The sequence below is a fragment of the Erpetoichthys calabaricus genome, chromosome 11 (assembly GCF_900747795.2).
Source record: "Erpetoichthys calabaricus chromosome 11, fErpCal1.3, whole genome shotgun sequence".
Classification (NCBI taxonomy): domain Eukaryota; kingdom Metazoa; phylum Chordata; class Cladistia; order Polypteriformes; family Polypteridae; genus Erpetoichthys; species Erpetoichthys calabaricus.
Window position 1 is genome coordinate 80,333,577 of NC_041404.2, and position 14,258 is coordinate 80,347,834.

Genomic DNA, 14,258 nt, shown 5'->3' on the forward strand with positions numbered 1-14,258 from the left:
CATTCGAGAGATTAATGAGACAGAGAGAGTGATGTTGGTGCGTTTGGAGTACAGTAGTTTTCATAGGGCTTGCATGTTACCATTTAGGAAGAGAAGCACATTCGAAAGAGATGATAGCAGCTATGACATAGTAAAGAGCATTCATTACTGAACTACTACTTGTTCAACTACTTTTGTAAACCCGCAAAAACAGTTAGGAGAGAAGAGTGCACGCCAGAAAGAAAGCCAAAAGAAAAATTAGAGAATGGTCCAGCAGTGTTCAGGCCTCTGCACTGGTTCACAACTGGTTAATACCCACCCCTCTAAAGCCTTCAGTTTGAGTGCCAGCTATTCATGTCTCTGGAGCTCCTCAGCTGTTCACATTGGCTCAGTGTCACAGAGTCAGTGCTTAATTTAAACTGCCTGGCTGCACTAGCGGTGAAACCTCACTTCAATCACAAAGTTAAAACTTCTACTGGAGAGACCACCGCTTCAGCCTGGGGCCATAGTGGCTCCACTTCTCCCAGGGAAACAGGCAGAGACGTAGACCCCCACTACAGCAGGAGCAACGCCAGAGGTGCAGCAACTCAACAATAATGGCACTTCAACAGCCTTCGGCAAGTGGTCAGGTGATAAATGGCAAGGAAAGTCTGACCAAAGAGATTGACCTGGTCAACCGTGATCCAAAGAATATCAATGAGGAGATTGTAACGGTAAGTGAGCAAAAAGCCCTGTTGTACTGCCCTGCTACTTTTGCCTTCCATTGGCATTCTTTGTGTTGTACTGTTTGAATGTGAGACGTTTTGAATTGTGTGGTAGGAAAAGGGCAAAAAGAGCAAACAGCCCAGCCTCTGATTCCCTGCATTTACGCTTTCTGAACATCTTGGAGAGACAAGCCGAAGTGGGCTGGTGTGAGGGGAGTGGGAGGGGTTCAGGTCTCTGCAGAATGGTGCACAATGCCCTCATGTGGTCGACAATGGGCTCTGCAAGCCTAGCAGGCACCAAACATCCTGACCCATTCATTCATTTTCAGTCTGATTCATAGTGGTCCAATTCACTGAATGAAGAAATGATCTCAGCTGACTATTCACAGTCAGGTCGCCTGCAGACAGCACGTGTCAGGAGAACATTACGTCATTATAAATAGACACTTGTTTTTGCATGTTGCATTAAAGCTGGTAAGTGCCCAAATAAAAAGAAAAAATATTATTGATTGAATGCAAATTCTACATACTTGCCAGCTAAATGGCTTGACTTTTGTACCTTATCAATTGACACAGTAATGATTTTTACATCAGCATTAATTTTATCAGGCTTTACTGAATTGTTGCCAAATATATTAAAAGGTTAAATGTGATATACAATTAAATAAGAGCTATATAAATAAAAACAATAAAATAAACATCAAAATATTAGTTATGAGGAGTACTGAACATGCAGAATACTTAAATAATTCTGAGATACACATAGCTTCCTAGGTCCCTGCCTTACAATAAACAGGTTAAGACAAAGGGTGGATTGTTACAAGAGATGAGACCCCAATTTCATCACTTTCAAAGACTAGCTTTCTTTATTTTTTGAACACTCACTTGCTATTTAGTTGTTTATCTTAAATTCCGACTGTGATTAATAGAGGACTTATTTGTCATTTATTCTGTGTTTCACTGTGAGGAGACTCAGCAGAAACAAGCAGGCAAACTCCAGTTGTTCAGTTATGTTAACTGTAACAGACAGCTGAGAGCCATTTTGCATAGTCTTGTGGATTTTATTGTTTTCCTTTATCACATTGTTTTGCCCTGCTGGTATGTGATGCCTGGGTAGTCTGCAGCTGTTATTCTCTCTTTGTACCTGGGTCATTGATAGTCATGAACTGAGGATGGACTAGTGCAACGAGAACACATACTAAGCAAAGGTTGGTACAATACATGCTCAGTGCATTTTATTTTCAAACAATAAACAAAGCAGTGCCCAAATTAAAGTAAATAATAATCCAATAAAGACTTGGAGATCAAAATCCAGCAATAAATAAGATCCACAAATAAGTTAAAATCAAGAATAAAATTTATAGTTAAGATAAGTCTAACAACAAAAAAAAACAAAAACATGGGCCTCAGTACTCCTTCCACATCCACATGTCTGCTGCTCACCCACAGGATCTGCTCAGCTGGCAGAGATGCACTCCAACTAGCAAAATCAAACCTTTACGGTTCATGTCCCCATCACCACCCCTTTGAGTTCATGGGGACCCTGTGAACCCTACTCCCTTGTCCTACCGCCATCCCTCAACTCCATGGGACGTTCTTGAAGCAACTGGCTGCTCCTGCTCCTCTGCAATATTCAACAGGAGTGACTCTACCTCCAGATCCCCACTGATCCACACCGGTTAACCTTGATCCTGATATTCTCTTCTTCTTCTCTCTTTTTCACCTCCGACTTCCATCTTTTTCTCCTTCTCAATCTCTTACTCAGTCTTAGCAATCTAAATAATCCAGGCTCCTTTTTGTCATATTGTAGGTGCAGATGCCTTAATTACGACCCACGGAGTATTAGTGAGGAAACTGGCTGACATGATCACGCCTGCACTTGAATACATTCCCCATTAAACACACCAGAGACACACAGCCTTCCAGCAAAGCATTCTCACACCCACCGAGCTTGAACACACTGTTTTGATAATAAAAAACACACACCATCTTGAACCCATAATGCTCTTCACCACATGGCAATCTTGCATTGTTTACAAGGATTCAAGATGGCTCAAAATTGTGACGTCATGTGTTGCAGTCGGCATAGCCAAGCGAGTAGTTCAGAGATGTCACCATGGATTTTTGCAACTACAGAAAGGTGACTTGAAGCATCATAAAATTCTTTATTATTTATTTCAAAAGTAATACTCAATTACATTTGACATTTATTTTTGGAAAACTTGCAGTTACTCCTTTTCTTTCTTGTTTACCATAGGATACATCTACTATATCATAAAACACTATGGTTGGCGTGTCCAGTCCCTCTGAGCTATTTGATTGGTCAGTTTGGCTTTGTTGATGTGATGAAAGAGGAAATACGAGTGTGAGATGCGCAAGGCAAAGTAAATGTGTATGAGGCACGCTGAGAGAGTCGCCTTCAAAGACAGCAAGTATAGAACTGGACAGGAGGTGTGAAAGGAGCCTCAGAAATAATGATAGGAATGTGCTTGAGCGAGGGAGAAAAATTCCGACACATAGGGCACAAGATAGAAAATATTTTTAAATTATTCTATTACCCGTCTTCGACAGATTTTGTGGCTAGTAAGAACATAAGAACTTAGAAATTTGAAACTCAAGAGATACTATCCAGTCCATCAAGCTTATTTGTTTAGCTAATTCCTAAGCTGGTCCAATATCTCGATATCTTTTTAAAGGTTGTCAAGGTTCCTGCTTCAACTAAATGTCTCAGTAGTTTGTTTGAGATTCTCACAATTCCTTGAATAAAGGAGTGCTTTCTGACTTCAGTCCTAAATGCACTAAATGCACTGATGTCCTTGAGGTCGTGATTCACCCTTAGGCTGAAAGAATTCTGCTTCATCTACTGTAGTAATGCTTTTGAGAAATCTGAAGACCTGGATGTGGTCCCCACGCAGTCTCTTCTGCTCAAAACTAAACAGACTTAATTCTCTGAGTATGGAAGAATACGTCTTGTCCTTAAGTCCTAGGATACACCTGGTTGCTCTCCTCTGCACTGCTTCATGTGCTTCTACGTCTATTTTGTATCCGACTTGAACTGCACACAATATTCTAGATTTGGTATTCACTCGTGCAATTTGTAGTCCAAGCATAATGTCCCTTGATTTATATTCAACACTTTTCACGATATAGCATAACATATTATTTGCCTTTTAAATTACATTTGCACATTTCTTCAGTGAAAATGGTTTGTCAACATAAGCCCTTAGATACTTTTTTTTCAGGGGTTGCTTCCTGTAGGACAGTCTCCCATCTTGGGCCCTGCACTTTATGAGCAATTTTTTTGTGATTATTTTTTCAGCATTGAAATATTAGTTTGTGTGTGTTAGCAGCTAGTTCAGTTAGACAGGCACTCATATTTGACTCCATAATGTCCAGTCAGTAAGGTAATCTCATGCTGTCTTGTCCATAAAACCTTTGTCATAAGGCCTATTATGGTTTTGTACACCATTTATCTCTCTCTTTCTCTCTTTGGCTGTTGAAGTTAAATTTAACTATCCAATTGTTATGATTTTTTCAGTTTAAATTGCCAGTAAATGTGCTCCTCAGCTTCTTTTCCCCAGTGTTCCTTGTCTACAATATCTAATAATATCTACAGATCCAACTGGAACTATACTCCATGGAAATGAAAATGCATGTGGGGAGACATTTTCATAAGATCTTTAGTTTTGTCAGTTTTCAGAAACTTTCCTCAGGGAACATGAACAGGATTTGAATATAGGACGGTGTGCAAGTTGTTAGGAATTCATTTAAACTTTTTTTTGTTCTATTTAATTTTTGCAATGCCATCATTTGTTGTTTTTGTTTTAAATACTACATTTTTATTGTTATGTCACCATTTTATAAATTTAGTTTTCATTGTCTGGTCTTTAAGATGATGCATGGTTGCTAGGCACGTTACCCATTGACGCCTTGTCAGCCTTGATATAAAATATGGGTGCTCATTTTAAGAAAGCAAACGTAGGGAAGACTTTTAAATATGATCAAGTAAATGAATAACACATTCTGGAAGATTTTTTTGATTTATAAATCTTGTTTGGTTTTGACTTACAATTTGACTTTAGTTTTGGTAACATTCTCAAAAGAAACTTGTGTAACAGACCCTTTTGTATTCTCGTATTAAAGAAGCATGTTGCTTATCTCTGCAACCTAATGCTGATGGGATTGACACCATCCTCTGTGATTCTGGACTGAATTACGCTGTTCTGATAGTGAAGGGGCAGGTGGACTTTCAGTGTCACCGTCACTTTTCCGATGTCCGATGTTGCAACTTACATGCCCTACATTTTCAAGGAGTCTTATTCATGGAATGTTGAGAATACATTTTTTACTACTAACTATTTATGCATAATTTTTTTTTTATATCCTTTTAAAATTTAAAGGGATTTTTTCCTGCTACTACAAAGGAAAACATAACAGAAATATGTAAAAAAAAGTATGACTTTCAATGTTTGGAGTATTTATAAATCTCTTTAGAGAGCAGTCACTTCAGTCCTGCAAAGCCTGGCCATTCTTCTTGTCCAGCCTCTCTTTGCCGTAAGTTGACCCCAGCACGTTAATACAGTTCTTGCATCTTGTTGAAGAAATGGACACACAACATTTCTTCTGGAAAGTAAAGTTGATTTTAGAATCTTTAATGCTGCATACAATGACCCTGGCATTGATGTTAAATCGATGCTCACAACTATGATGCCATCCTTGCATGACACGCAGTTAAGCATTTCCTCCTGGGCTCCCAGCAGTGGAAAGCTCATTGACTTCAAACTTTCCTAACAAAACACAAAAGGTGCTCAAAACTAAAGATCAGTCAGTATGAAGCATCATCTTGTTTCACTGAGAGCCTTAAAGATGCTTCACTATGTGTTAGATTTATTCATTCATCTAATTCTTGCATCATGAACTGGTGGATAACAATCAAAAGTAACAGTAATTAAAGGAGCAGATTACTGTGTCACACAAAATCTGTTGCAACCAATAAATGATGATCATGTTGACTGGCTCAGAAATATAATTACATATATACAAATACCAAATGTGTGAACATACAATAATGAAAATTATGGGGGTTTTTTTCTGTTTTTTTTTTTCACCTGTATTATTATCATTCTTTAATTTAATATTATTTATTGTATCAGTATGCTGCTGCTGAAGAATGTGAATTTCCCATTGGGATTAATAAAGTATCTATCTATCTATCTATCTATCTATCTATCTATCTATCTATCTATCTATCTATCTATCTATCTATCTATCTATCTATCTATCTATCTATCTATCTATCTATCTATCTAAAAAATATATGGTCAGATTGCTCAATATTCTTAATAAAATTCACTTCTTTTTACTAGCTAGATACCGCATACCCATCATGAGATTCTGATTCAGACACATGGACATTGGCTTATTGGCCGTTTAGCCCATTTTGTTTTCGTGTATTGCCATTACCACAGGGCTGAAATGAAACACAAAGGCAAAAAACGTCTTCTGTTGAAAGCAAGGAATTTAAAAATCTGACTGAAAATCAAGAATGCATGTGTAACATGCCAAACTGACTTCACTTTAGCAGAACTATTATAAATTTTCAGTATAATGACATGCGCACAACTGAGGTATTAATATACAGTATTATGAAAGTGAGCTGGCACCATAGGTTACGGTAAGTGTTTTGCACACACACTTAATTTGGTGGGTCACATCTTCAGTCCAGTACAACAAATCACAACATTGTTCTGTAAATGTACTACTACATCCACAGGATTGTTTTCGGACTGAATTCTTTTGGACTGAAAAAGCACAAACTTACTGTTGGACTGGAACAGTCCTCATGATATACGTACTCAAACAGCAACTCTCACATGCTGCAGATGTGAGGCCAAGTGCTCAACACATCAATACGCCTTGCGCTGACATGGATTCCGACATAGGGGCCGACTAAGTAAAGAGGAATTATACAGCAGCACATTATGTAACAGCAGTTCTCTAGCATGGCAGAAGGAGAAAGCAGCCAAATCCCCAATGCTTGGTCAAATCACACATCTGTCCGTGCTTCAAGTGAAGGGGATATTGTCCCAGTGAAGAGGTCACAGCTTCATACATTTTCTTAAAAGGAAATACAATATTATAAGGTTCTTCATTGATCTAATCAGGACCCACAGCTAGTGGGTCAGGAAGGCATTTAAGCATGAAATAAAATGAAAGCCATTGTTGGAGCACTAAACAACAAGATAAATTTAAATTTGGATGAATAAGGCCATTATTGTCTCGTGAACATCATACAGTGAAATTCTTACTTGCATGTGCTAATTAAAACACAACACATCTTATGTTACTGCAGTGCAAATATTTAATGTTAAGATTATTTTATTTTAATAAAAAAGCTTACTGTTAAAGTGTGTGTATTTGCACACCACTTTAAAAGTATTTTTATTGTTTTCATTTACGAATGTCTAATAATTAGTTACACAGAACAAACAGTACATGTACTTTATGAGAATTTCATATTGTATTGTGAAGCTTGAATTGCAATATGATTTGTATGGTGGGCTTTTTGCATTGCCTCATGCCTAACCAAAAGCTTTTCTTTGTCAAATTTTAATGAGCTCAGTTGCAAGATGTTTCCAGTCATTTGTGGTGATCAGAGAATGGATCTGTTTTTATGTTTGGTCAGTGATGCAGTTCCAGCCTGGTCACCATATATGTGGAGTCTGCATATTTTACCTGTGTCTGCATGGATTTCTCCAGGTATTCCAGTAATCCTCCCACATCCCAAAGCCATGTATACTAGACTTATTAATCAGTTGATGAGTACCGACTTTTATACTTTTTGTTAAGTATCAGATTAAGTGTTTATTAATCAGCCTCAAGTTCTTGAAGGATTATCTTAACTTTTGTCACTAATATATTGTGGTCGTCACTCAATGGTGCGAATGGTTGAGGCGTGCATTGTGAAATGAAGCACATCTTGATTGTGCTACAAAGTCTAAATGGCACAAGACAATCCTGTTACATATGAGAAGCAGGGTGGTTTAGTTATGATGGAAAAGGTGCTTATGGAAATTTTAAAAACATAAATCAGTCTACCAATAGATGTGGTAAAACAAATAAGTTGCTTCCTGCTGTGGAACAGTTGATCATGACTTACTACAACTTCAGGTTTTAAGGAAATAAATCCATTTCATAGTAAGTTACTGTGTTCAAAATGTCGTGCATTAATGGAGCTTTAAGTGTGTCATCTAGTTCTTTTCAGTAAAGAGTTACCAAACCAAAGTTAGGTTAAGAAATTTGAATAAAAATAAATAAGACAATTGTTCTGAGAAGATCAAGTGTCACAGAGGGACAGAAGCACAAAATGGGGGGATGAGACAGTAGAAAGGAGCAACAAGCAGAGAGGGTCATGGTCAGCTTGCCTTTGATTTGTGAAGTCCAGTGTACCTCTTCCACACAAAGATCTGGCCTCATTTAAAAAACTTTGCATGAAAATATGCACGTGCAAAAGAAAAAAAAAACGAACCTGTCGTTCACTCATTTTTACATAACTTAACCTTTATAAATAAATACGTAAATGTGTGTTTGTGAACATGCCTCAAACACAGCCCTGAAATTTCCATATGGAGCTTGCTAATCAGCTTCATACATACTGTATACAATCACAATGCTGTAGAATTTAATTGGCTGGCAGAGCAGCCTCCCACCTGATGCATTAAGATTAATTCACGAATATCTGGTTAAACTCTGCAACTGAATGGGTAAGATCATGCATTGCATTATAACACCCCTCCTCTGCATTCTGAGGGTCAGGGAAAGGTGTAAGTTGCCAGTGTCTGAGTGGATAGCCACTATTACCTGGCACATATATTGACATGATTGCTGGTACAATGGATAGCACAGGACTTATGAAAAACTGAGGGTTTAGCCAGTTACATTACCAACAGGGCAGCCATCACTTACAGTGCTGTCATGTCCGCCAAAGTTACTCTGACTCAAAATAAATGATTTCTAGGTTGACGCAGGTCACTGAGCCATGATGTTTCTCAGGCTTATCCTGGTATTACAAATGACTGGTATATTAATGGAATGTCACTACTCATGATTAACAAAAGCAGATCCATTCTCATTAGGTCCCCTAATTGCAATATGAGTGCAGTAAATTGCTCCAATTATGTTAGGAGAACCAGACACTGCTGCAAATTGCCTTTTAATGCTGGCAAAAACATGGTATGTTGGATGGGAGTGGGTGGTTGGTGTTCCTTCATATGTTATGTCCATTTATTGTTTATATCCTGTCATTTTGTCTTTGTTTAATAAAAAGTTGATCACCAAAAAAAAAAAACCTGTTTTATGAATGTGGACCCACACCATATGATAAATGGATGTAGCGCCCTGTCACTCAGTTAATGGCTTTCAGCACAGCAGGCATGACGGAGTAAAGTTTGATTGAGATATTCAATCGCCAGATAAGGTATTCAGACGCCAGATAAAACTTCCAGCAGTGAAGAAAATGTGGTAGAGGGGTTTCAGAGTAAAGAGAGAAAACTTTTCTATATATGTGTTTTGCAAGAATCTAGTTCAAATTTGCTTTAAATACACTGAAACCCACAAAAATAAAAAAACTCCTAAAACTCAGCCAGTTGCCAGATTTTCTACAGGTGACTAAACCTCACTATCCCATGTAAGTAGTATGCTTGGATGTGATTTTTTCACATGTTGTTATAACTGTCTGTCTGTTCATTTTTCCAGGTAGATTTTGAAGATGTGATAGCGGAGCCTGATGGGACACACAGCTTTGATGGTGTCTGGAAGGTCAGCAGTACAGTCTTCACAACATCTAAATACTGGTGCTATCGTGTTCTGTCTGCAATTTGTGGGGTGCCACTTGCACTGATATGGGGATTCTTCTTTGCCTGCATCTCTTTCTGCCACATTTGGGCAATAGTGCCATGCATAAAGAGCTACCTGCTGGAGGTGCAGTGCATCAGCAACATTTTCACGCTCTGTGTCCAGACCTTCTGTGATCCTGTCTTTGAAGCCCTGGGCAAAGTGTTTAGTGGAATACGAGTAGCCCTGCGTAAAGATGCCTAATGGGCCATTAATCTTAACTAGGTATTGGCTGCTGCAGGACAATGGCCTGACCAGATTAGGTCCTCAAGGAACCGAGGCCTTGTTGCAGTAGTGCCATTATTAATGAAGAGACCTACTTAAGAAGTTAAACTCTACTGTCATGCTATCAAGAAACCTCTTGCAATAAGCCTTGAATTGAGTCATACAAATCAAACCTGGATCAAAATATATGATTATACTAAGCCTAGTTCCCAGTAATGTGTGTTTAACAACAGGTCCACACCCCAGAAGAATCTCTTTCCAAATTCAGACTCTTTCCTCTAGGCAGCTTCTAAGGAGATGACTGATCATCCAGCTCACATTTTAGCAATGCTGTTAAGCCAATGAGTGCACTACAGGACAATCTTTTTGGATATGTATTTTATGAATATTAACATTACAAACCCAATAAAGTATGGTTCACTCCATGGTTCTACTTTTCCTTACTTTGTTGCACTTTACTTTTCTACAACATATTTGACTGGTGAATCTGACACTGGGACTAAGGTCTGTACCATTAGATCATGTTACAGTGCATTACTGGTTCTTGCAAGTCTATATGAATTTTGTGGTGTTTCACAAAATAAGGCAAAAAATTTTGTTCCTGGGTAAAGTGTAAGTTTATAAAAGTGTTGGAATCCTTTACTTAAGAAATGGAACTAAATGGAAGAAATTTGGCTACAGCCTAAAAACACAAATGCAATGTTTGTTGAACTCAACAGGGAACACTTCTTGATCTGCTCAGGTATCAGGTGTGACACTTAAATCTAGTCAACACATGTGCTCCCCTGTGCTCACCTCTTACGTTGATAAAAGGGTCATGACTGATCAGCACATTTCACTTTCTATACTCTCAGATTTCTCACCTTGTAATCAAATCCCAGCCAATGGGGTTCAGTGGGTTGAGTTCAGGCTGCAACTTTTACATCTGGTCAAAAACAGGGTTAGTATTGGATACGACAATTCATCCACATCAGAGCTCAGCGGGTCATTTCTGTTCATATTTTCTGACTGGATCTGGACCCTTTTTTCAGAGTGCTAAAACAGAATTTTAAACACATATTTTCATCTTATTATGAAAGAAATTGAATTGAACATGTCTTGACTGTCCAAAGTTGGACTGGCATAACTGTTCCAACTTCTCAAGCATAAAGGAAGACAAGGAGACAAAGATTCAAAAACATACTGTCTTTACTATTTATAGGAAACATGAAGCATACAATCTGGAATTTTTGTTGGAGTTTTCTTGTCAAAATTTTGAAGACACTAACACATAGGACTCAAGCTTAAAATAATTGAACAACAACTGTCAAAAGTATATGTGAATGAACTAGAGCTTCCCATTGTATGCCACTGATTCAGTTTGTTTGCTTTCATAAAGATCACTTAACAAAAGTTAGTCTGCCTGCTTTATAAGCTGCACCTCCTTTGAATAAGACATTGGAGTAAACAAAAAATTACTGGAGCCTTATGATGGAGCAGACTGCTGTAAAAGATACAGAAAGCATACTGTAATTGTAAGGTTAGCATTTCCATGCCTGCCTAGGCTTGAGAGTCACAGTTTAGCAGATGGGGAAACAGAGCGTCCGTCTGTGCCGTGCTGGCAAGGGACTTGATGCAAGAGTTTTAGAGTGTTTGTTTAGCAGTACATCCTACTAATAAAGAATAGTGGGAGAAAAAAATAAATTCCAATATTGGATTTTCATAGCTCATTTCTGTAGCAAAGGATAGGTGCAGGTTATAAAAGAACAACGCCAATAGATCATGAAATGGTTACCTGTACAGCACACAGCTAAAGACAGACCTGCCAAGAACGCAGGGAATGCAAGGCAACTGCAATAACGATGGCTTTGGAAAAAACACAAAACAAGCAGGCCAAGAGGCAGTTTACAGACAGGGGATGACTACAGCATGTGGATGCAGAGATGCTGAAGCCAGTTTAGCACAGAATATCCATTGTGATTAGAAAAACCTAACTGGTTAACTTGCTTACTGTGGCATGATTGCTACTTAATTCAAAGAGTTAAAAATATAAATGAAGATGAATAAATCCAAACTAAACTTTAAAAAAAATCATTTTGTACAACAAAGTGAAGACGAAAGAATATTTGATGCCAAATGAATTAACTCAGTCCTAATAACACAGTGCAAAGTAGCCATTTGGACACTGGAATAAAAGAGCCACAGTGTGAACCAGCATCTTTCACATCAAACAGGATTAACAAATAGATCATCCTGCTCGGATCTGTCTTTCTCTGTCACTTTGCTTTTTCCTAGCCCCTCTACCTGGGGTTTTATTTCTGCTGTATAAAATCACCAGTCAGAAGCCACTCCTTTACAAGGGGCTATAAGAGATTTTTCTCCCCCTCTAATCCTGCTGCTCTCCACTGGGATTTGGACCTGTCCCACTTTTAAACAGAGCCCTCCCTCTCAGGCCAAATGGCTTCTTTGGAGTGGAACTTTGCTTGGCATCAGAACCCATGCTGCTTCCTGATATTTTTGTGGGTGTACTCTCTGCCACCTCTTCTGGTTTCCCTTGCTTCAGAGACAGCAGCTCCTTGAACACACTGTTCATTTGTTTAGTAACCTCCTGGAGAGAAAAGCAGAAAACATTAACTTGTCTCAAAGTATAATCCAATGTTGTAAATGGTATACAGTAATTCATGCTAATGTGAATGTTGATCAATGTTTCACATAGCAAACTGTCCTATCTGGTACTTTTCATTCAAACTGAGCTCCTTCTCACTGTATAGGTCTTTTTCTAAAATGTCTGTGCATCATTCATTCTCTACTACCTTTCTTCAGTGGAATCACCAGTTTTAACATTGAAATCTAAATTGAACAAACTGAATGATTTCAATGTTGCTTTTAGATATTCCTGTGTACACTAACATTTTTGTCACTATTCAGGTATTTGCAATTATCTTAAACTTCAGATCTTGATCTGAAACCATGTTTGTGCTATTGACTGTATCATTCATAATCATGCCATATCTGACTGGCAGTATAGCTTGATTACCAAAAGTATGTTGTCACACATGTGTGCATGGGAGACAGCTAAAGGGCCTGAATAAGGGTAATTCCATGATAGATGAAGGGGTGGCGGAGTGCACTGACTCTTTCTCTCTTTCCACTGCAGACCGATTACGGGTAATTCTGCCTGGGTCCAATGACCTCACTTCCGGTTCCAGTTCCGATTACATCACTGCCAGTTTCCAGCCCTGATGACCTCACTTCCTCTGCTCGCCCTTAAAACCGCCATCTTTTCCTCCTCAAGTCAGTTCTGTTTTGGACTCGTATCTGTACACAATGTACTCCCAATTTAACTCTTTCACAGCCAGAACAAATTATACAGGTGGCTGCCCCAAAACTTTTTTCGACTCTATTGTCTCATCTTTGACAATGTACATCTTCAAATTTTACAGTTGGTCATGTTACATTTCCCCTTGTATTTGTTGGAGTAATAATATCTTACTTAATTACATTGTAATATAAATGCTCCATGAATGGTGCTATATACCAGCTGATACATTTACATGGCAAGGTCTCAACACCTGAATTGGAATTGGCAAAGAAATCTGATCCGATGTCTGTGCTGTTAACATTACATAATGGAGATGTCAACTGAGCATTTACATACATACCCAGCTTGCATGAAATGTTTCCTGTGCACATGTGTCGGACCATAGGCTGCATATTTTTTTTCTACTGAAGCTCTTCAGTTTTCTAGTTTTCACTGAGTCAGCATTACACATGCCTCTGCATTTTCTATTATGATTTATTTCCCTTCCATTCAGAAAAGAATACGGATACACAACAGTAGTCAAGAGTAGTGGGCCTGTATCATTAACTGTTTTTGATTTGGACAGCCAGAGAACTTTTCAATGATTTAAGTAAAACTTTAATATCTGTGCAATGTGAGTAAAAGCTTGCCATGAAACACGTCTAGCATTCTCACTTACAGTTCAAGACACAAAAACTTAATTGACAGGGCCAGTGGGTTAAAGTAAGTGCACTGGAAAGGCAGTAGTGAGCCAAAGAAATTCTCCATTATTTAAGAGTATTGCAAAGATACTACTTGGTGTGACATAGTAATTCTTTATGCGAAGCAGCAGAGTTAATAAATAATAATATTACATTTGATTTATATAGCAGCTTTCTAAAGCTCACAGTGTCTGTCAGACCACTCAGGCTTTTACACAGGTTGCAAGGTGAGGGGTGAACTAATGTTTAGATACATTTCAATGCAGTATCATATTACAGTTTTGGGCATCAAGTTCAGTCATAACAAAGAGACAAGGTAACAAGATGGTTGCAGTATCAGAGGATCCCAATGCCACAGTGCAATGACAGGAACACTGTGCTGTGCTGACACATAAAACTGAGGTCCTGACTCTCTTTGGTCATAAAAGTTCCCTGGGCATCTTTTGAAGAGTAGGGTGTTTCTAGATATTCTGGATA

General features: G+C 38.3%; 2 protein-coding genes across 3 annotated transcripts in view; one reads left to right on the plus strand and one right to left on the minus strand.

The window, feature by feature from the left end:
* Positions 1-369: 369 nt before the first annotated feature.
* On the plus strand, positions 370-10,225 carry LOC114660618 (caveolin-3-like). The gene is made up of 2 exons (XM_028813418.2): positions 370-692; positions 9,438-10,225. The coding sequence occupies exons 1-2, from the start codon at positions 576-578 to the stop codon at positions 9,777-9,779; spliced, it is 459 nt and encodes a 152-aa protein (XP_028669251.1). The 5' UTR covers positions 370-575; the 3' UTR covers positions 9,780-10,225.
* Positions 10,226-10,970: 745 nt separating this feature from the next.
* The window catches only part of arhgap4b (Rho GTPase activating protein 4b), an 87,807-nt gene continuing 84,519 nt past the window's right edge, over positions 10,971-14,258 (minus strand). For both annotated transcript variants that reach the window (XM_051933638.1, XM_028813404.2), the window contains exon 24: positions 10,971-12,387. In XM_051933638.1, coding sequence (XP_051789598.1) covers positions 12,166-12,387 — 222 coding nt within the window. In that variant the 3' untranslated portion in view covers positions 10,971-12,165. The remainder of the gene's footprint in view (positions 12,388-14,258) is intronic.